Below are 23,257 nucleotides of genomic sequence, written 5' to 3' on the forward strand. Positions count from 1 at the left end.
TTTGTGTGCGCAGCCACTGCGCCTGTCTGGGAGCTGAGATGCATTTTTAATTAGGTGTGCCCGACACAAACTGTCACACTGGAGGTTCCTTTCCGCGGGGCTTCACCTGGGAGAGGTAAGTGGTGCGTTTAAAGACTATTGTTTTTTTTTCTTTAAAGTGTGTCGAAAAAAAGACGACCCGTCCTCGCTTTGCAGCGGCCGAACTGCGACAGGAAATGAGTTTGGGTTAATATGCAATGCGCTCAATTAGCATAATTTATATATTTATGATAAAGAGAGAGCGATACATAATGCGGCCGTCCTAAAGTGACCGACGAGGCTGGCGGAGGAGACCATGAAGACAAAGTTTTGGCAGCAGCAGCATGTCTGTCATCATCTTGGATCTCATTTTTAGGCGTTTCTAGTTTGCATCAGTGTCTTCCTCTCCCCCCTCACTCACACACACACACACACACACACACACACACACACACACACACACACACACACACACACACACACACCTCTGCAGCCAAAAGTGCAACACACAGGGGCATGTTTATTATACAAACCCCGTTTCCATATGAGTTGGGAAATTGTGTTAGATGTAAATATAAACGGAATACAATGATTTGCTAATCCTTTCCAACCCATATTCAATTGAATATGCTACAAAGACAACATATTTGATGTTCAAACTCATAAACTTTATTTTTTTTTTGTGCAAATAATAATTAACTTAGAATTTAATGGCTGCAACACGTGCCAAAGTAGTTGGGAAAGGGCATGTTCACCACTGTGTTACATGGCCTTTCCTTTTAAAAACACTCAATAAACATTTGGTAACTGAGGAGACACATTTTTGAAGCTTCTCAGGTGGAATTCTTTCCCATTCTTGCTTGATGTACAGCTTAAGTTGTTCAACAGTCCGGGGGTCTCCGTTGTGGTATTTTATGCTTCATAATGCGCCACACATTTTCAATGGGAGACAGGTCTGGACTGCAGGCAGGCCAGTCTAGTACCCGCACTCTTTTACTATGAAGCCACGTTGATGTAACACGTGGCTTGGCATTGTCTTGCTGAAATAAGCAGGGGCGTCCATGGTAACGTTGCTTGGATGGCAACATATGTTGCTCCAAAAGCTGTATGTACCTTTCAGCATTAATGGTGCCTTCACAGATGTGTAAGTTACCCATGTCTTGGGCACTAATACACCCCCATACCATCACACATGCTGCCTTTTCAACTTTGCGCCAGCACACAACGTCCACAGTTTCCAAAAACAATTTGAAACGTGGACTCGTCAGACCACAGAACACTTTTCCACTTTGCATCAGTCCATCTTAGATGAGCTCGGGTCCAACGAAGCCGACTGCGTTTCTGGGTGTTGTTGATAAACGGTTTTCGCCTTGCATAGGAGAGTTGTAACTTGCACTTACAGATGTAGCGACCCACTGTAGTTACCGACAGTGGGTTTCTGAAGTGTTCCTGAGCCCATGTGGTGATATCCTTTACACACTGATGTGGCTCGTTGATGCAGTACAGCCTGAGGGATGGAAGGTCACGGGCTTAGCTGCTTACGTGCAGTGATTTCTCCAGATTCTCTGAACCCTTTGATGATATTACGGAGCGTAGATGGTGAAATCCCTAAATTCCTTGCAATAGCTGGTTGAGAAAGGTTGTTCTTAAACTGTTCAACAATTTGCTCACGCATTTGTTGACAAAGTGGTGACCCTCGCCCCGTCCTTGTTTGTGAATGACTGAGCATTTCACGGAATCTACTTTTATACCCAATCATGGCACCCACCTGTTCCCAATTTGCCTGTTCACATGTGAGATGTTCCAAATAAGTGTTTGATGAGCATTCCTCAACTTTATCAGTATTTATTGCCACCTTTCCCAACTTCTTTGTCACGTGTTGCTGGCATCAAATTCTAAAGTTAATGATTATTTGCAACAAAAAAAAATGTATCAGTTTGAACATCAAATATGTTGTCTTTGTAGCATATTCAACTGAATATGGGTTGAAAAGGATTTGCAAATCATTGTATTCCGTTTATATTTACAACTAACACAATTTCCCAACTCATATGGAAACGGGGTTTGTATAATAGGTATCATGTTTACGGGCCCTTCCACTGTTTCCATTCAAAATGATGATTTGTTTCAGTGACTGGGGGATTTTCTTCGGGAGCCATGAAGTCCCAGGACCTTCCGGCCAGTGATGCCCCGCCGCTTACCGTCAACGAGCAGGTAACTCACCTTGTGACGAAGACAGGGGCGCTTTTAATGTTGAAGAAGTGAGCGAAGTCCGTTCAAAAAATGATGTAAAACAGTGGTTCTTAACCTTGTTGGAGGTACCGAACCCCACCGGTTTCATATGCGCATTCACCCAACCCTTCTTTAGTGAAAAATAAAATGTTGTTTTTTTTCAAATTCAAAACAAAGTTATATGTTTTTGGTAACACTTTAGTATGGGGAACATATTCTAAGTAACAAAGACTTAATTTAGAGTTTTTTGGACACTAGGGGAACATATTCTAAGTAAAAAATACTTAATTTAGAGTTTTTTGGACACTAGGGGAACATATTCTAAGTAACAAAGACTTAATTTAGAGTTTTTTGGACACTAGGGGAACATATTCTAAGTAACAAAGACTTAATTTAGAGAGTTTTGGACACTAGGGGAACATATTCTAAGTAACAAAGACTTAATTTAGAGTTTTTTGGATACTAGGGGAACATATTCTAAGTAACAAAGACTTAATTTAGAGTTTTTTGGACCCTAGGGGAACATATTCTTAGTAACAAACACTTAATTTAGAGTTTTTTGGACACTAGGGGAACATATTCCAAGTAACAAAGACTTAATTTAGAGTTATTTGGACACTAGGGGAACATATTCTAAGTAAAAAAGACTTAATTTAGAGTTTTTTGGACACTAGGGGAACATATTCTAAGTAACAAAGACTTAATTTAGAGTTTTTTGGACACTAGGGGAACATATTCTAAGTAACAAAGACTTAATTTAGAGTTTTTTGGACACTAGGGGAACATATTCTAAGTAACAAAGACTTAATTTAGAGTTTTTTGGACACTAGGGGAACATATTCTAAGTAACAAAGACTTAATTGAGAGTTTTTTGGACACTAGGGGAACATATTCTAAGTAACAAAGACTTAATTGAGAGTTATTTGGACACTAGGGGAACATATTCTAAGTAACAAAGACTTAATTTAGAGTTTTTTGGACACTAGGGGAACATATTCTAAGTAAAAAAGACTTAATTTAGAGTTTTTTGGACACTAGGGGAACATATTCTAAGTAACAAAGACTTAATTTAGAGTTATTTGGACACTAGGGGAACATATTCTAAGTAACAAAGACTTAATTTAGAGTTTTTTGGACACTAGGGGAACATATTCCAAGTAACAAAGACTTAATTTACAGTTTTTTGGACACTAGGGGAACATATTCCAAGTAACAAAGACTTAATTTAGAGTTATTTGGACACTAGGGGAACATATTCTAAGTAAAAAAGACTTAATTTAGAGTTTTTTGGACACTAGGGGAACATATTCTAAGTAACAAAGACTTAATTTAGAGTTTTTTGGACACTAGGGGAACATATTCTAAGTAACAAAGACTTAATTTAGAGTTTTTTGGACACTAGGGGAACATATTCTAAGTAACAAAGACTTAATTTAGAGTTTTTTGGACACTAGGGGAACATATTCTAAGTAACAAAGACTTAATTGAGAGTTTTTTGGACACTAGGGGAACATATTCTAAGTAACAAAGACTTAATTGAGAGTTATTTGGACACTAGGGGAACATATTCTAAGTAACAAAGACTTAATTTAGAGTTTTTTGGACACTAGGGGAACATATTCTAAGTAAAAAAGACTTAATTTAGAGTTTTTTGGACACTAGGGGAACATATTCTAAGTAACAAAGACTTAATTTAGAGTTATTTGGACACTAGGGGAACATATTCTAAGTAACAAAGACTTAATTTAGAGTTTTTTGGACACTAGGGGAACATATTCCAAGTAACAAAGACTTAATTTAGAGTTTTTTGGACACTAGGGGAACATATTCCAAGTAACAAAGACTTAATTTAGAGTTTTTTTGGACACTAGGGGAACATATTCTAAGTAACAAAGACTTAATTTAGAGTTTTTTGGACACTAGGGGAACATATTCCAAGTAACAAAGACTTAATTTAGAGTTTTTTGGACACTAGGGGAACATATTCTAAGTAAAAAATACTTAATTTTTAGTTTTTTGGACACTAGGGGAACATATTCTAAGTAACAAAGACTTAATTTAGAGTATTTTGGACACTAGGGGAACATATTCTAAGTAAAAAATACTTAATTTAGAGTTTTTTGGACACTAGGGGAACATATTCTAAGTAACAAAGACTTAATTTAGAGTCTTTTGGACACTAGGGGAACATATTCCAAGTAACAAAGACTTAATTTAGAGTTTTTTGGACACTAGGGGAACATATTCCAAGTAACAAAGACTTAATTTAGAGTCTTTTGGACACTAGGGGAACATATTCCAAGTAACAAAGACTTAATTTAGAGTTTTTTGGACATTAGGGGAACATATTCTAAGTAAAAAAAGACTTAATTTAGAGTTTTTTGGACACTAGGGGAACATATTCTAAGTAACAAAGACTTAATTTAGAGTTTTTTGGACACTAGGGGAACATATTCCAAGTAACAAAGACTTAATTTAGAGTCTTTTGGACACTAGGGGAACATATTCTAAGTAACAAAGACTTAATTTAGAGTTTTTTGGACACTAGGGGAACATATTCCAAGTAACAAAGACTTAATTTAGAGTTTTTTGGAAACTAGGGGAACATATTCCAAGTAGCAAAGACTATATTTAGAGTTTTTTGGACACTAGGGGAACATATTCTAAGTAACAAAGACTTAATTTAGAGTCTTTTGGACACTAGGGGAACATATTCCAAGTAACAAAGACTTAATTTAGAGTTTTTTGGACACTAGGGGAACATATTCTAAGTAAAAAATACTTAATTTTTAGTTTTTTGGACACTAGGGGAACATATTCTAAGTAACAAAGACTTAATTTAGAGTATTTTGGACACTAGGGGAACATATTCTAAGTAAAAAATACTTAATTTAGAGTTTTTTGGACACTAGGGGAACATATTCTAAGTAACAAAGACTTAATTTAGAGTCTTTTGGACACTAGGGGAACATATTCCAAGTAACAAAGACTTAATTTAGAGTTTTTTGGACACTAGGGGAACATATTCCAAGTAACAAAGACTTAATTTAGAGTCTTTTGGACACTAGGGGAACATATTCCAAGTAACAAAGACTTAATTTAGAGTTTTTTGGACATTAGGGGAACATATTCTAAGTAAAAAAGACTTAATTTAGAGTTTTTTGGACACTAGGGGAACATATTCTAAGTAACAAAGACTTAATTTAGAGTTTTTTGGACACTAGGGGAACATATTCCAAGTAACAAAGACTTAATTTAGAGTCTTTTGGACACTAGGGGAACATATTCTAAGTAACAAAGACTTAATTTAGAGTTTTTTGGACACTAGGGGAACATATTCCAAGTAACAAAGACTTAATTTAGAGTTTTTTGGAAACTAGGGGAACATATTCCAAGTAACAAAGACTATATTTAGAGTTTTTTGGACACTAGGGGAACATATTCTAAGTAACAAAGACTTAATTTAGAGTTTTTTGGACACTAGGGGAACATATTCTACGTAACAAAGACTTAATTTAGAGTTTTTTGGACACTAGGGGAACATATTCTAAGTAACAAAGACTTAATTTAGAGTCTTTTGGACACTAGGGGAACATATTCCAAGTAACAAAGACTTAATTTAGAGTTTTTTGGACACTAGGGGAACATATTCCAAGTAACAAAGACTTAATTTAGAGTCTTTTGGACACTAGGGGAACATATTCCAAGTAACAAAGACTTAATTTAGAGTTTTTTGGACATTAGGGGAACATATTCTAAGTAAAAAAGACTTAATTTAGAGTTTTTTGGACACTAGGGGAACATATTCTAAGTAACAAAGACTTAATTTAGAGTTTTTTGGACACTAGGGGAACATATTCCAAGTAACAAAGACTTAATTTAGAGTTTTTTGGAAACTAGGGGAACATATTCCAAGTAACAAAGACTATATTTAGAGTTTTTTGGACACTAGGGGAACATATTCTAAGTAACAAAGACTTAATTTAGAGTTTTTTGGACACTAGGGGAACATATTCTACGTAACAAAGACTTAATTTAGAGTTTTTTGGACACTAGGGGAACATATTCTAAGTAACAAAGACTTAATTTAGAGTTATTTGGACACTAGGGGAACATATTCTAAGTAACAAAGACTTAATTTAGAGTTATTTGGACACTAGGGGAACATATTCTAAGTAACAAAGACTTAATTTAGAGTTTTTTGGACACTAGGGGAACATATTCCAAGTAACAAAGACTTAATTTAGAGTTATTTGGTTAGGGTTAGAGGGTTAGGGCCAGGGTTAGAGGGTTAGTGTTAAAATAAGGCCATGCCGAATAAGGCATTAATAAGTACTTAATAATGATTAGTTAAGAGCCAATATGTTACTAATTTGCATGTTAATAAGCAACTAATTAATGGTGAACATGTTCCCCATACTAAAGTGTTACCATGTTTTATTACTGGTGCACAACAACAAATTACACACCTGCTAATAAGTCAGCTGTTGTTGTATCCGTAATACGCCGATAGGGAGAAGTTTTTATGTACACGATGAGTCGGGTGTGTCTTGACCTCTGCCGAACCCCTGAGCCCGACTCACCGAACCCCTAGGGTTCCATCAAACCCAGGTTAAGAACCACTGATGTAAAATCAAAGCTTTTTTAAAAAAATCTTTAAAGGGGAACTGCACTTTTTATTTTATTTTCTGCATATCATTCACAATTCTCTATGTAAGACAGTAAACCAATTCTTGTTTTTATTATGCATTGTAATTTGTAAAATACTTGTAGCAATGGAGCTAACGGTAGTCATTTATTGGCCCCATTAAAACCCTCGAAAAACATCCAAAACCTGCCAATAATACTTCCTTTACATCCCAGCAAACACAAGACATTAAAACAACGTTGAGAACTTGTTGAAATAGTTCCTGACATTGAGCAACTCTAACCTAACGTTGAAACAACATGCTTTTTGACGACGTTTAATCAATGTCAGGTTGTGACGTTGATTTGACCATTGAAATGTGGTCATTTCCCAACCAATATTCTACAACACAAATACAACGTTGAAACAACATGCTTTTTGTCAACGTTTATTCAATGTCAGGTTGTGACGTTGATTTGACCATTGATATGTGGTCATTTCCTAACCAATATTCTACAACACAAATACAACGTTGAAACAACATGCTTTTTGACAACGTTTTTAGATTTTAGGTTGTGACGTTAATTTGACCATTGAAATTTGGTTATTTTCCAACCAATATTCTACAACACAAACATAATGTTGAAACAACATGCTTTTTCACACTGTTGTCATAATGTTGGTTTCTGACGTTGATTTGACCATTGAAATGTGGTCATTTCCCAACCAATGTTTTACAACACAAATACAACGTTGAAACAACATGCTTTTTTTCAACATTTAATACATTTTAGGTTGTGACGTTGATTTAAACATTGAAATGTGGTCATTTCCCAACCAATATTCTACAACACAAATACAACATGCTTTTTGACAACTTTTATTCAATGTCAGGTTGTGACGTTGATTTGACCATTGAAATGTGGTCGTTTCCCAACCAATATTCGTCAACACAAATACAACGTTGAAACAACATGCTTTTTGACAACTTTTATTCAATGTCAGGTTGTGACGTTGATTTGACCATTGAAATGTGGTCATTTCCCAACCAATATTCTACAACACAAATCCAACATTGAAACAACATGCTTTTTGACAACGTTTTTAGATTTTAGGTTGTGACGTTAATTTGACCATTGAAATTTGGTTATTTTCCAACCAATATTCTACAACACAAACATAATGTTGAAACAGCATACTTTTTCACACTGTTGTCATAATGTTGGTTTCTGACGTTGATTTGACCATTAATGTGGTCGTTTCCCAACCAATATTCTACAACTCAAACCTAACGTTGAAACAACATGCTTTTTGTCAACGTTTATTCAATGTCAGGTTGTGACGTTGATTTGACCATTGAAATGTGGTCGTTTCCCAACCAATATTCTACAACACAAATACAATGTTGAAACAACATGCTTTTTGACAACTTTTATTCAATGTCAGGTTGTGACGTTGATTTGACCATTGAAATGTGGTCATTTCCCAACCAATATTCTACAACACAAATACAACGTTGAAACAACATGCTTTTTGTCAATGTGAGGTTGTGACGTTGATTTAAACATTGAAATGTGGTCATTTCCCAACCAATATTCTACAACACAAATACAACGTTGAAACAACATCCTTTTTGTCAACGTTTATTCAATGTCAGGTTGTGATGTTTGATTTGACCATTGTAATGTGGTCATTTCCCAACCAATATTCTACAACACAAATACAACGTTAAAACAACATGCTTTTTGTCAACGTTTATTCAATGTCGTCAGGTTTTAACGTTGATTTGACCATTGAAACGTGGTCATTTCCCAACCAAAATTCTACAACACAATTACAACGTTGAAACAACATGCTTTTTGACGTTTATTCAATGTCAGGTTGTGACGTTGATTTGACCATTGAAATGTGGTCATTTCCCAACCAACATTCTACAACACAAATACAACGTTGAAACAACATGCTTTTTGTCAACGTTTATTCAATGTCGTCAGGTTTTAACGTTGATTTGACCATTGAAATGTGGTCATTTCCCAACCAAAATTCTACAACACAATTACAACGTTGAAACAACATGCTTTTTGACGTTTATTCAATGTCAGGTTGTGACGTTGATTTGACCATTGAAATGTGGTCATTTCCCAACCAACATTCTACAACACAAATACAACGTTAAAACAACATGCTTTTTGTCAACGTTTATTCAATGTCGTCAGGTTTTAACGTTGATTTGACCATTGAAATGTGGTCATTTCCCAACCAAAATTCTACAACACAATTACAACGTTGAAACAACATGCTTTTTGACAAGGTTTATTCAATGTCAGGTTGTGACGTTGATTTGACCATTGAATTTTGGTAATTTCCTAACCAATATTCTACAACTCAAACCTAACGTTGAAACAACATGCTTTTTGTCAACTTTTTTTCAATGTCAGGTTGTGACGTTGATTTGACCATTGAAATGTGGTCGTTTTCCAACCAATATTCTACAACACAATTACAACGTTGAAACAACATGCTTTTTGTCAACGTTTATTCAATGTCAGGTTGTGACGTTGATTTGACCATTGAAATGTGGTCATTTCCCAACCAATATTCTACAACTCAAACCTAACGTTGAAACAACATGCTTTTTGTCAACGTTTATTCAGAGTCAGGTTGTGACGTTTGATTTGACCATTGAAATGTGGTCGTTTCCCAACCAATATTCTACAACTCAAATACAACGTTGAAACAACATGCTTTTTGTCAACGTTTATTCAATGTCAGGTTGTGACGTTGATTTGACCATTGAAATGTGCTCATTTTCCAACCAATATTCTACAACACAAATACAACATTGAAACAACATGCTTTTTGACAACATTTATTCAATGTCGGGTTGTGACGTTGATTTGACCATTGAAATGTGGTCGTTTCCCAACCAATATTCTACAACACAAATACAACATTGAAACAACATGCTTTTTGACAACATTTATTCAATGTCGGGTTGTGACGTTGATTTGACCATTGAAATGTGGTCGTTTCCCAACCAATATTCTACAACTCAAATACAACGTTGAAACAACATGCTTTTTGTCAACGTTTATTCAATGTCAGGTTGTGACGTTGATTTGACCATTGAAATGTGGTCGTTTCCCAACCAATATTCTACAACACAAATACAACATTGAAACAACATGCTTTTTGACAACATTTATTCAATTGGGTTGTGACGTTGATTTGACCATTGAAATGTGGTCATTTCCCAACCAATATTCTACAACACAAATACAACGTTGAAACAACATGCTTTTTGACAACTTTTATTCAATGTCAGGTTGTGACGTTGATTTGACCATTGAAATGTGGTCGTTTCCCAACCAATATTCTACAACTCAAACCTAACGTTGAAACAACATGCTTTTTGTCAACGTTTATTCAAAGTCAGGTTGTGACCTTGATTTGACCATTGAAATGTGGTCGTTTCCCAACCAATATTCTACAACACAAATACAACGTTGAAACAACATGCTTTTTGACAACGTTTATTCAATCTCAGGTTGTGACGTTGATTTGACCATTGAAATGTGGTTATTTTCCAACCAATATTCTACAACACAATTACAACGTTGAAACAACATGCTTTTTGACAACGTTTTTAGATTTTAGGTTGTGACGTTAATTTGACCATTGAAATTTGGTTATTTTCCAACCAATAATCTACAACACAATTACAACATTGAAACAACATCCTTTTTGTCAACGTTTATTCAATGTCAGGTTGTGACGTTTGATTTGACCATTGAAATGTGGTCATTTCCCAACCAATATTCTACAACACAAATACAACGTTAAAACAACATGCTTTTTGTCAACGTTTATTCAAAGTCAGGTTGTGACCTTGATTTGACCATTGAAATGTGGTCGTTTCCCAACCAATATTCTACAACACAAATACAACGTTGAAACAACATGCTTTTTGACAACGTTTATTCAATCTCAGGTTGTGACGTTAATTTGACCATTGAAATTTGGTTATTTTCCAACCAATAATCTACAACACAATTACAACATTGAAACAACATCCTTTTTGTCAACGTTTATTCAATGTCAGGTTGTGACGTTTGATTTGACCATTGAAATGTGGTCATTTCCCAACCAATATTCTACAACACAAATACAACGTTAAAACAACATGCTTTTTGTCAACGTTTATTCAATGTCGTCAGGTTTTAACGTTGATTTGACCATTGAAATGTGGTCGTTTCCCAACCAATATTCGTCAACACAAATACAACGTTGAAACAACATGCTTTTTGACAACGTTTATTCAATGTCAGGTTGTGACGTTGATTTGACCATTGAAATGTGGTTATTTTCCAACCAATATTCTACAACACAATTACAACGTTGAAACAACATGCTTTTTGACAACGTTTTTAGATTTTAGGTTGTGACGTTAATTTGACCATTGAAATTTGGTTATTTTCCAACCAATAATCTACAACACAATTACAACATTGAAACAACATCCTTTTTGTCAACGTTTATTCAATGTTAGGTTGTGACGTTGATTTGACCATTGAATTTTGGTAATTTCCTAACCAATATTCTACAACTCAAACCTAACGTTGAAACAACATGCTTTTTGACAACGTTAATTCAATGTCAGGTTGTGACGTTGATTTGACCATTGAAATGTGGTTATTTTCCAACCAATATTCTACAACACAATTACAACGTTGAAACAACATGCTTTTTGACAACGTTTATTCAATGTTAGGTTGTGACGTTGATTTGACCATTGAATTTTGGTAATTTCCTAACCCATATTCTACAACTCAAACCTAACGTTGAAACAACATGCTTTTTGGCAACGTTAATTCAATATCAGGTTGTGACCTTGATTTGACCATTGAAATGTGGTCGTTTCCCAACCAATATTCTACAACACAAATACAACGTTGAAACAACATGCTTTTTGTCAACGTTTAGTCAATGTTAGGTTGTGACGTTGATTTGACCATTGAATTTTGGTAATTTCCTAACCAATATTCTACAACTCAAACCTAACGTTGAAACAATATGCTTTTTGACAACGTTAATTCAATGTCAGGTTGTGACGTTGATTTGACCATTGAAATGTGGTTATTTTCCAACCAATATTCTACAACACAATTACAACGTTGAAACAACATGCTTTTTGTCAACGTTTATTCAATGTTAGGTTGTGACGTTGATTTGACCATTGAATTTTGGTAATTTCCTAACCAATATTCTACAACTCAAACCTAACGTTGAAACAACATGCTTTTTGACAACGTTAATTCAATATCAGGTTGTGACCTTGATTTGACCATTGAAATGTGGTCGTTTCCCAACCAATATTCTACAACACAAATACAACGTTGAAACAACATGCTTTTTGTCAACGTTTATTCAATGTTAGGTTGTGACGTTGATTTGACCATTGAATTTTGGTAATTTCCTAACCAATATTCTACAACTCAAACCTAACGTTGAAACAACATGCTTTTTGACAACGTTAATTCAATGTCAGGTTGTGACGTTGATTTGACCATTGAAATGTGGTTATTTTCCAACCAATATTCTACAACACAATTACAACGTTGAAACAACATGCTTTTTGACAACGTTTATTCAATGTTAGGTTGTGACGTTGATTTGACCATTGAATTTTGGTAATTTCCTAACCCATATTCTACAACTCAAACCTAACGTTGAAACAACATGCTTTTTGGCAACGTTAATTCAATATCAGGTTGTGACCTTGATTTGACCATTGAAATGTGGTCGTTTCCCAACCAATATTCTACAACACAAATACAACGTTGAAACAACATGCTTTTTGTCAACGTTTATTCAATGTTAGGTTGTGACGTTGATTTGACCATTGAATTTTGGTAATTTCCTAACCAATATTCTACAACTCAAACCTAACGTTGAAACAATATGCTTTTTGACAACGTTAATTCAATGTCAGGTTGTGACGTTGATTTGACCATTGAAATGTGGTTATTTTCCAACCAATATTCTACAACACAATTACAACGTTGAAACAACATGCTTTTTGACAACGTTTATTCAATGTTAGGTTGTGACGTTGATTTGACCATTGAATTTTGGTAATTTCCTAACCAATATTCTACAACTCAAACCTAACGTTGAAACAACATGCTTTTTGACAACGTTAATTCAATATCAGGTTGTGACCTTGATTTGACCATTGAAATGTGGTCGTTTCCCAACCAATATTCTACAACACAAATACAACGTTGAAACAACATGCTTTTTGTCAACGTTTATTCAATGTTAGGTTGTGACGTTGATTTGACCATTGAATTTTGGTAATTTCCTAACCAATATTCTACAACTCAAACTTAACGTTGAAACAACATGCTTTTTGACAACGTTAATTCAATGTCAGGTTGTGACGTTGATTTGACCATTGAAATGTGGTTATTTTCCAACCAATATTCTACAACACAATTACAACGTTGAAACAACATGCTTTTTGACAACGTTTATTCAATGTTAGGTTGTGACGTTGATTTGACCATTGAATTTTGGTAATTTCCTAACCCATATTCTACAACTCAAACCTAACGTTGAAACAACATGCTTTTTGGCAACGTTAATTCAATATCAGGTTGTGACCTTGATTTGACCATTGAAATGTGGTCGTTTCCCAACCAATATTCTACAACACAAATACAACGTTGAAACAACATGCTTTTTGTCAACGTTTATTCAATGTTAGGTTGTGACGTTGATTTGACCATTGAATTTTGGTAATTTCCTAACCAATATTCTACAACTCAAACCTAACGTTGAAACAATATGCTTTTTGACAACGTTAATTCAATGTCAGGTTGTGACGTTGATTTGACCATTGAAATGTGGTTATTTTCCAACCAATATTCTACAACACAATTACAACGTTGAAACAACATGCTTTTTGACAACGTTTATTCAATGTTAGGTTGTGACGTTGATTTGACCATTGAATTTTGGTAATTTCCTAACCAATATTCTACAACTCAAACCTAACGTTGAAACAACATGCTTTTTGACAACGTTAATTCAATATCAGGTTGTGACCTTGATTTGACCATTGAAATGTGGTCGTTTCCCAACCAATATTCTACAACACAAATACAACGTTGAAACAACATGCTTTTTGTCAACGTTTATTCAATGTTAGGTTGTGACGTTGATTTGACCATTGAATTTTGGTAATTTCCTAACCAATATTCTACAACTCAAACTTAACGTTGAAACAACATGCTTTTTGACAACGTTAATTCAATGTCAGGTTGTGACGTTGATTTGACCATTGAAATGTGGTTATTTTCCAACCAATATTCTACAACACAATTACAACGTTGAAACAACATGCTTTTTGACAACGTTTATTCAATGTTAGGTTGTGACGTTGATTTGACCATTGAATTTTGGTAATTTCCTAACCCATATTCTACAACTCAAACCTAACGTTGAAACAACATGCTTTTTGGCAACGTTAATTCAATATCAGGTTGTGACCTTGATTTGACCATTGAAATGTGGTCGTTTCCCAACCAATATTCTACAACACAAATACAACGTTGAAACAACATGCTTTTTGTCAACGTTTATTCAATGTTAGGTTGTGACGTTGATTTGACCATTGAATTTTGGTAATTTCCTAACCAATATTCTACAACTCAAACCTAACGTTGAAACAATATGCTTTTTGACAACGTTAATTCAATGTCAGGTTGTGACGTTGATTTGACCATTGAAATGTGGTTATTTTCCAACCAATATTCTACAACACAATTACAACGTTGAAACAACATGCTTTTTGACAACGTTTATTCAATGTTAGGTTGTGACGTTGATTTGACCATTGAATTTTGGTAATTTCCTAACCAATATTCTACAACTCAAACCTAACGTTGAAACAACATGCTTTTTGACAACGTTAATTCAATATCAGGTTGTGACCTTGATTTGACCATTGAAATGTGGTCGTTTCCCAACCAATATTCTACAACACAAATACAACGTTGAAACAACATGCTTTTTGTCAACGTTTATTCAATGTTAGGTTGTGACGTTGATTTGACCATTGAATTTTGGTAATTTCCTAACCAATATTCTACAACTCAAACCTAACGTTGAAACAACATGCTTTTTGACAACGTTAATTCAATGTCAGGTTGTGACGTTGATTTGACCATTGAAATGTGGTTATTTTCCAACCAATATTCTACAACACAATTACAACGTTGAAACAACATGCTTTTTGACAACGTTTATTCAATGTTAGGTTGTGACGTTGATTTGACCATTGAATTTTGGTAATTTCCTAACCAATATTCTACAACACAAATACAACGTTAAAACAACATGCTTTTTTGTCAACGTTTATTCAATGTCGTCAGGTTTTAACGTTGATTTGACCATTGAAATGTGGTCATTTCCCAACCAAAATTCTACAACACAATTACAACGTTGAAACATGCTTTTTGTCAACGTTTATTCAATGTTAGGTTGTGACGTTGATTTGACCATTGAAATGTGGTCATTTCCCAACCAATATTCTACAACACAAATACATGGTTGAAACAACATGCTTTTTGATGACGTTTATTCAATGTCAGGTTGTGACATTTGCTGTAAATCAGTGCGCTCCAGTCAAATTTGACTTAATTTTTTAGCAGATTCCTAAAAACAGCAGAATGTTCCGGTTAAATTGAGGATATTTGACTAGTGTTTTTGCAGCAGATTCCTAAAGATAGTAGAAAGCTTCTTCCATATAGACAATCTTCAATTAGCATATTTGCAGTTGGTCCTTTGAAAACACAACAACCGAGTGCTCCTGTCACATACAGGATCTTTGACTAGCTTTTTTTCAGCAGATTCCTAAAAAAAATGTGGAACGCTCCTGTCATGAAGAGGCTCTTTGTCTAGTGTATTGACAGTAGGTCCTTAAATGTGGCAGTGTGTTCCTGTTCAATATATGATCTTTGTTTTTTTAGCAGATTTGTAAAAACAGCATAACGTTCCTGTCGTTGGGGGGATCTTTGACTAGTTTTTCTTGCAGCACATTCAAAAACCAGTACAACGTTCCTGTTGTATAGAGGATCTTTGATTAGTGTTTTTGCAGAAAATTCCCAAAAACAGTAGAATGCTTCGGTCCTTTCGAGGCTCTTTGTTTGGCATATTGGCAGTAGATCCTTACATATGGCAGTGCGCTCCTGTCGAATAGATTATCTTTATTTTTCAGCAGATTTTTAAAAACAGCAGAACTTCCCGGGCATTTAGAGGATCTTTGACTAGTTTCTTTGCAGCAGATTCCTAACAACAGGAGAACACTAATGTCACAGAGAAGATCTTTGATGAGCATTATTGCAGCAGATTCCTAAAACCAGTAGAACTTTCCTGTCATATAGAGGAACTTTGACTCATGTTTGTGCTGCAGATTCCTTAAACCAGCAGAACATCCCTGACATATAGAGGATCTTTGACAAGTGTTCTTGCAGCGGATTCCTAAAAACAGCAGAACATTCCTAACATATAGAGGATCTTTGACCAGTGTTTTTGCAGCAGATTCCTTAAACCAGCAGAACATTGCTGACATATAGAGGATCTTTGACAAGTGCTTTTGCAGCAGATTCCTAAAAACAGTAGAATTCTCCTGTCATATAGAGGATCTTTGTCTCGCGTATTTGCAGTAAATCCTTAAATAGGGCAGTGCACTCCTGTCTAAATTTAGTTTTTTTTCCAGCAGATTCTTAAAAACAGCAGAACATTCCTGTCATATAGAGGATCTTTGACAAGTGTTCTTGAAGCAGATTCCTTAAAACAACAGAACATTCCTGACATATAGAGGATCTTTGACAGGTGTTTTGTTTTTGCAGCAGATTCCTAAAAACAGCAGAACATTCCTGACATATAGAGGATCTTTGACAAGTGTTCTTGCAGCAGATTCCTAAAAACAGCAGAACATTTCTGTCATATAGAGGATCTTTGACAAGTGTTCTTGAAGCAGATTCCTTAAAACAACAGAACATTCCTGACATATAGAGGATCTTTGACAGGTGTTGTGTTTTTGCAGCAGATTCCTAAAAACAGCAGAACCTTCCTGACATATAGAGGATCTTTGACAAGTGTTCTTGCAGCAGATTCCTAAAAACAGCTGAACATTCCTGACATAGAGAATCTTTGACAGGTGTTTTTGCAGCAGATTCCTTAAACCAGCAGAACATTCCTGACATATAGAGGATCTTTGACAAGTGTTTTTGCAGCAGATTCCTAAAAACAGTAGAATTCTCCTGTCATATAGAGGATCTTTGTCTCACGTATTTGCAGTAAATCCTTAAATAGGGCAGTGCACTCCTGTCTAAATTTGACGAGTAGTTTTTTTTCCAGCAGATTCTTAAAAACAGCAGAACATTCCTGTCATATAGAGGATCTTTGACAGGTGTTCTTGCAGCAGATTCCTTAAAACAACAGAACATTCCTGACATATAGAGGATCTTTGACAGGTGTTGTGTTTTTGCAGCAGATTCCTAAAAACAGCAGAACATTCCTGACATATAGAGGATCTTTGACAAGTGTTCTTGCCGCAGATTCCTAAAAACAGCAGAACATTCCTGACATATAGAGGATCTTTGACCAATGTTTTTGCAGCAGATTCCTTAAACCAGCAGAACATTCCTGACATATAGAGGATCTTTGACAAGTGTTCTTGCAGCAGATTCCTTAAACCAGCAGAACATTTCTGTCATATAGAGGATCTTTGACATGTGTTCTTGCAGCAGATTCCTAAAACCAGCAGAACATTCCTGTCATATAGAGGATCTTTGACATGTGTTCTTGAAGCAGATTCCTTAAAACAACAGAACATTCCTGACATATAGAGGATCTTTGACAGGTGTTGTGTTTTTGCAGCAGATTCCTAAAACCAGCAGAACATTCCTGACATATAGAGGATCTTTGACAAGTGTTCTTGCCGCAGATTCCTAAAAACAGCAGAACATTCCTGACATAGAGAATCTTTGACAGGTGTTTTTGCAGCAGATTCCTTAAACCAGCAGAACATTGCTGACATATAGAGGATCTTTGACAAGTGCTTTTGCAGCAGATTCCTAAAAACAGTTGAATTCTCCTGTCATATAGAGGATCTTTGTCTCACGTATTGGCAGTAAATCCTTAAATAGGGCAGTGCACTCCCGTCAAATTTGACGAGTAGTTTTTTCCCCAGCAGATTCCTAAAAACAGAACATTCCTGACATATAGAGGATCTTTGACAAGTGTTCTTGCAGCAGATTCCTAAAAACAGCAGAACATTCCTGACATATAGAGGATCTTTGACAAGTGCTTTTGCAGCAGATTCCTAAAAACAGTTGAATTCTCCTGTCATATAGAGGATCTTTGTCTCGCGTATTGGCAGTAAATCCTTAAATAGGGCAGTGCACTCCTGTCTAAATTTGACGAGTAGTTTTTTTCCAGCAGATTCTTAAAAACAGCAGAACATTCCTGTCATATAGAGGATCTTTGACAGGTGTTCTTGCAGCAGACTCCTTAAAACAACAGAACATTCCTGACATAAAGAGGATCTTTGACAGGTGTTGTATTTTTGCAGCAGATTCCTTAAACCAGCAGAACATTCCTGACATATAGAGGATCTTTGACAGGTGTTCTTGCAGCAGATTCCTAAAACCAGCAGAACATTTCTGTCATATAGAGGATCTTTGACATGTGTTCTTGAAGCAGATTCCTTAAAACAACAGAACATTCCTGACACATAGAGGATCTTTGACAGGTGTTGTGTTTTTGCAGCAGATTCCTAAAAACAGCATAACATTCCTGACATATAGAGGATCTTTGACAAGTGTTCTTGCAGCAGATTCCTAAAAACAGCAGAACATTCCTGACATAGAGAATCTTTGACAAGTGTTCTTGCAGCAGATTCCTTAAACCAGCAGAACATTCCTGACATATAGAGGATCTTTGACAAGTGCTTTTGCAGCAGATTCCTAAAAACAGTTGAATTCTCCTGTCATATAGAGGATCTTTGTTTCACGTATTTGCAGTAAATCCTTAAATAGGGCAGTGCACTCCTGTCTAAATTTGACGAGTAGTTTTTTCCCCAGCAGATTCCTAAAAACAGCAGAACATTCCTGACATATAGAGGATCTTTGACAAGTGTTCTTGCAGCAGATTCCTTAAAACAACAGAACCTTCCTGACATATAGAGGATCTTTGACAAGTGTTCTTGCAGCAGATTCCTAAAACCAGCAGAACATTCCTGACATATAGAGGATCTTTGACAAGTGTTCTTGCAGCAGATTCCTTAAAACAACAGAACATTCCTGACATATAGAGGATCCTTGACAGGTGTTGTTTTTTTGCAGCAGATTCCTAAAAACAGCAAAACATTCCTGACATATAGAGGATCTTTGACAAGTGTTCTTGCAGCAGATTCCTAAAAACAGCAGAACATTCCAGACATAAAGAGAATCTTTGACAGGTGTTTTTGCAGCAGATTCCTAAAAACAGCAGAACATTCCTGACATATAGAGGATCTTTGACAGGTGTTCTTGCAGCAGATTCCTAAAACCAGCAGAACATTCCTGTCATATAAAGGATCTCTGACATGTGTTCTTGCAGCAGATTCCTTAAACCAGCAGAACATTGCTGACATATAGAGGATCTTTGACAAGTGTTCTTGCAGCAGATTCCTAAAACCAGCAGAACATTCCTGACATATAGAGGATCTTTGACAAGTGTTCTTGCAGCAGATTCCTTAAAACAACAGAACATTCCTGACATATAGAGGATCCTTGACAGGTGTTGTTTTTTTGCAGCAGATTCCTAAAAACAGCAAAACATTCCTGACATATAGAGGATCTTTGACAAGTGTTCTTGCAGCAGATTCCTAAAAACAGCAGAACATTCCAGACATAAAGAGAATCTTTGACAGGTGTTTTTGCAGCAGATTCCTAAAAACAGCAGAACATTCCTGACATATAGAGGATCTTTGACAGGTGTTCTTGCAGCAGATTCCTAAAACCAGCAGAACATTCCTGTCATATAAAGGATCTCTGACATGTGTTCTTGCAGCAGATTCCTTAAACCAGCAGAACATTTCTGTCATATAGAGGATCTTTGACAGGTGTTCTTGCAGCAGATTCCTTAAAACAACAGAACATTCCTGACACAAAAAGGATCTTTGACAGGTGTTGTGTTTTTGCAGCAGATTCCTTAAACCAGCAGAACATTCCTGACATATAGAGGATCTTTGACAGGTGTTGTGTTTTTGCAGCAGATTCCTAAAACCAGCAGAACATTCCTGACATATAGAGGATCTTTGACAGGTGTTGTGTTTTTGCAGCAGATTCCTAAAAACAGCAGAACATTCCTGACATATAGAGGATCTTTGACAAGTGTTCTTGCAGCAGATTCCTTAAAACAACAGAACATTCCTGACATATAGAGGATCCTTGACAGGTGTTGTTTTTTTGCAGCAGATTCCTAAAAACAGCAAAACATTCCTGACATATAGAGGATCTTTGACAAGTGTTCTTGCAGCAGATTCCTAAAAACAGCAGAACATTCCAGACATAAAGAGAATCTTTGACAGGTGTTTTTGCAGCAGATTCCTAAAAACAGCAGAACATTCCTGACATATAGAGGATCTTTGACAGGTGTTCTTGCAGCAGATTCCTAAAACCAGCAGAACATTCCTGTCATATAAAGGATCTCTGACATGTGTTCTTGCAGCAGATTCCTTAAACCAGCAGAACATTGCTGACATATAGAGGATCTTTGACAAGTGTTCTTGCAGCAGATTCCTAAAACCAGCAGAACATTCCTGACATATAGAGGATCTTTGACAAGTGTTCTTGCAGCAGATTCCTTAAAACAACAGAACATTCCTGACATATAGAGGATCCTTGACAGGTGTTGTTTTTTTGCAGCAGATTCCTAAAAACAGCAAAACATTCCTGACATATAGAGGATCTTTGACAAGTGTTCTTGCAGCAGATTCCTAAAAACAGCAGAACATTCCAGACATAAAGAGAATCTTTGACAGGTGTTTTTGCAGCAGATTCCTAAAAACAGCAGAACATTCCTGACATATAGAGGATCTTTGACAGGTGTTCTTGCAGCAGATTCCTAAAACCAGCAGAACATTCCTGTCATATAAAGGATCTCTGACATGTGTTCTTGCAGCAGATTCCTTAAACCAGCAGAACATTTCTGTCATATAGAGGATCTTTGACAGGTGTTCTTGCAGCAGATTCCTTAAAACAACAGAACATTCCTGACACAAAAAGGATCTTTGACAGGTGTTGTGTTTTTGCAGCAGATTCCTTAAACCAGCAGAACATTCCTGACATATAGAGGATCTTTGACAGGTGTTGTGTTTTTGCAGCAGATTCCTAAAACCAGCAGAACATTCCTGACATATAGAGGATCTTTGACAGGTGTTGTGTTTTTGCAGCAGATTCCTAAAAACAGCAGAACATTCCTGACATATAGAGGATCTTTGACAAGTGTTCTTGCAGCAGATTCCTTAAAACAACAGAACATTCCTGACATATAGAGGATCTTTGACAGGTGTTGTGTTTTTGCAGCAGATTCCTAAAAACAGCAGAACATTCCTGACATATAGAGGATCTTTGACAGGTGTTTTTGCAGCAGATTCCTTAGAGGATCTTTGACAAGTGCTTTTGCAGCAGATTCCTAAAAACAGTAGAATTCTCCTGTCATATAGAGGATCTTTGTCTCGCGTATTTGCAGTAAATCCTTAAATAGGGCAGTGCACTCCTGTCTAAATTTGACGAGTAGTTTTTTTTCCAGCAGATTCTTAAAAACAGCAGATCATTCCTGTCATATAGAGGATCTTTGACAGGTGTTCTTGCAGCAGATTCCTTAAAACAACAGAACATTCCTGACATAAAGAGGATCTTTGACAGGTGTTGTGTTTTTGCAGCAGATTCCTTAAACCAGCAGAACATTCCTGACATATAGAGGATCTTTGACAAGTGTTCTTGCAGCAGATTCCTAAAACCAGCAGAACATTTCTGTCATATAGAGGATCTTTGACATGTGTTCTTGAAGCAGATTCCTTAAAACAACAGAACATTCCTGACATATAGAGGATCTTTGACAGGTGTTGTGTTTTTGCAGCAGATTCTTAAAAACAGCAGAACATTCCTGACGTATAGAGGATCTTTGACAAGTGTTCTTGCAGCAGATTCCTAAAAACAGCAGAACATTCCTGACATAGAGAATCTTTGACCTGTGTTTTTGCAGCAGATTCCTTAAACCAGCAGAACATTGCTGACATATAGAGGATCTTTGACATGTGTTCTTGCAGCAGATTCCTAAAAACAGCAGAACATTGCTGACATATAGAGGATCTTTGACAAGTGCTTTTGCCGCAGATTCCTAAAAACAGTTGAATTCTCCTGTCATATAGAGGATCTTTGTCTCACCTATTGGCAGTAAATCCTTAAATAGGGCAGTGCACTCCTGTCAAATTTGACGAGTAGTTTTTTCCCCAGCAGATTCCTAAAAACAGCGGAATGTTCCTGTCATACAGAGGATCTTTGACAGTGTTTTTGCCGCAGATTCCTAAAAACAGTTGAACATTCCTGTCATATAGAGGATCTTTGTCTCGCGTATTTGCAGTAAATCCTTAAACAGGGCAGTGCACTCCTGTCTAAATTTGACGAGTAGTTTTTTTTCCCAGCAGATTCCTAAAAACAGCGGAATGCTCCTGTCATATAGAGGATCTTTGACAGTGTTTTTGCTAAACAAAACAGCAGATAATATGTCCGCTAATGGGTGCCATTTTGCGGTCCTCATACACACACCATAGTAATACTTGCCATCAAGTGGCGCGGCTTCAAAGTCATCAGACTAAAACATTTTGACAGATTTTTGAGTGCCGTGTGTAATGTTCTTTATTTTCAATGGAAGGAAATAATGAAGAGTAAAAACCAATTACAAACCAAAAAATTAATAATTGACTAAAAGCTTGCCTTTTTTATATATTTGCATAGTATGTATATATTATTAATGTTGTAAATATAAATCTTTATATATCTAGAAAGGCTGGTTCTATAGAGGGAGGCATTTTTCTCAGGTCTCAAGAAGGCAACAATACAAGAATGTGTGTGTGTGTGTGTGTGTGTGTGTGTGTGTGTGTGTGTGTGTCTGCTTTTTGTCCGTCATTGCTGTGTTTTAACGTCTCTGTCCTCCTTAGCCATTCACTGTCTGAGCGCTGACGTCTTTTGTCAGCCCATTTCAAATCCTGCCCTTTGACATTCCCTGCCAGAGGCGACCAGGTATGCATCCTCCCTCCTC

At 36.1% G+C, this 23,257-nt stretch overlaps 1 protein-coding gene across 3 annotated transcripts in view; it reads left to right on the forward strand.

The window, feature by feature from the left end:
• pou6f1 (POU class 6 homeobox 1) overlaps positions 1 to 23,257 on the forward strand; it is a 104,649-nt gene that overhangs the window by 220 nt on the left and 81,172 nt on the right. For 2 of the 3 annotated variants that reach the window (XM_062052519.1, XM_062052521.1), the window contains exons 1-2: positions 1 to 115; positions 2,150 to 2,232. The exon at positions 1 to 115 is cut by the window's left edge and continues 220 nt beyond it. In XM_062052519.1, the coding sequence (XP_061908503.1) occupies positions 2,176 to 2,232 (57 nt within the window). In that variant the 5' untranslated portion in view covers positions 1 to 115; positions 2,150 to 2,175. Of the gene's footprint in view, positions 116 to 2,149; positions 2,233 to 23,156; positions 23,239 to 23,257 lie in introns of all 3 variants that reach the window. The other variant, XM_062052520.1, reaches the window with a different exon arrangement.

Source organism: Entelurus aequoreus, linkage group LG07 (assembly GCF_033978785.1).
Source record: "Entelurus aequoreus isolate RoL-2023_Sb linkage group LG07, RoL_Eaeq_v1.1, whole genome shotgun sequence".
Taxonomy (NCBI): domain Eukaryota; kingdom Metazoa; phylum Chordata; class Actinopteri; order Syngnathiformes; family Syngnathidae; genus Entelurus; species Entelurus aequoreus.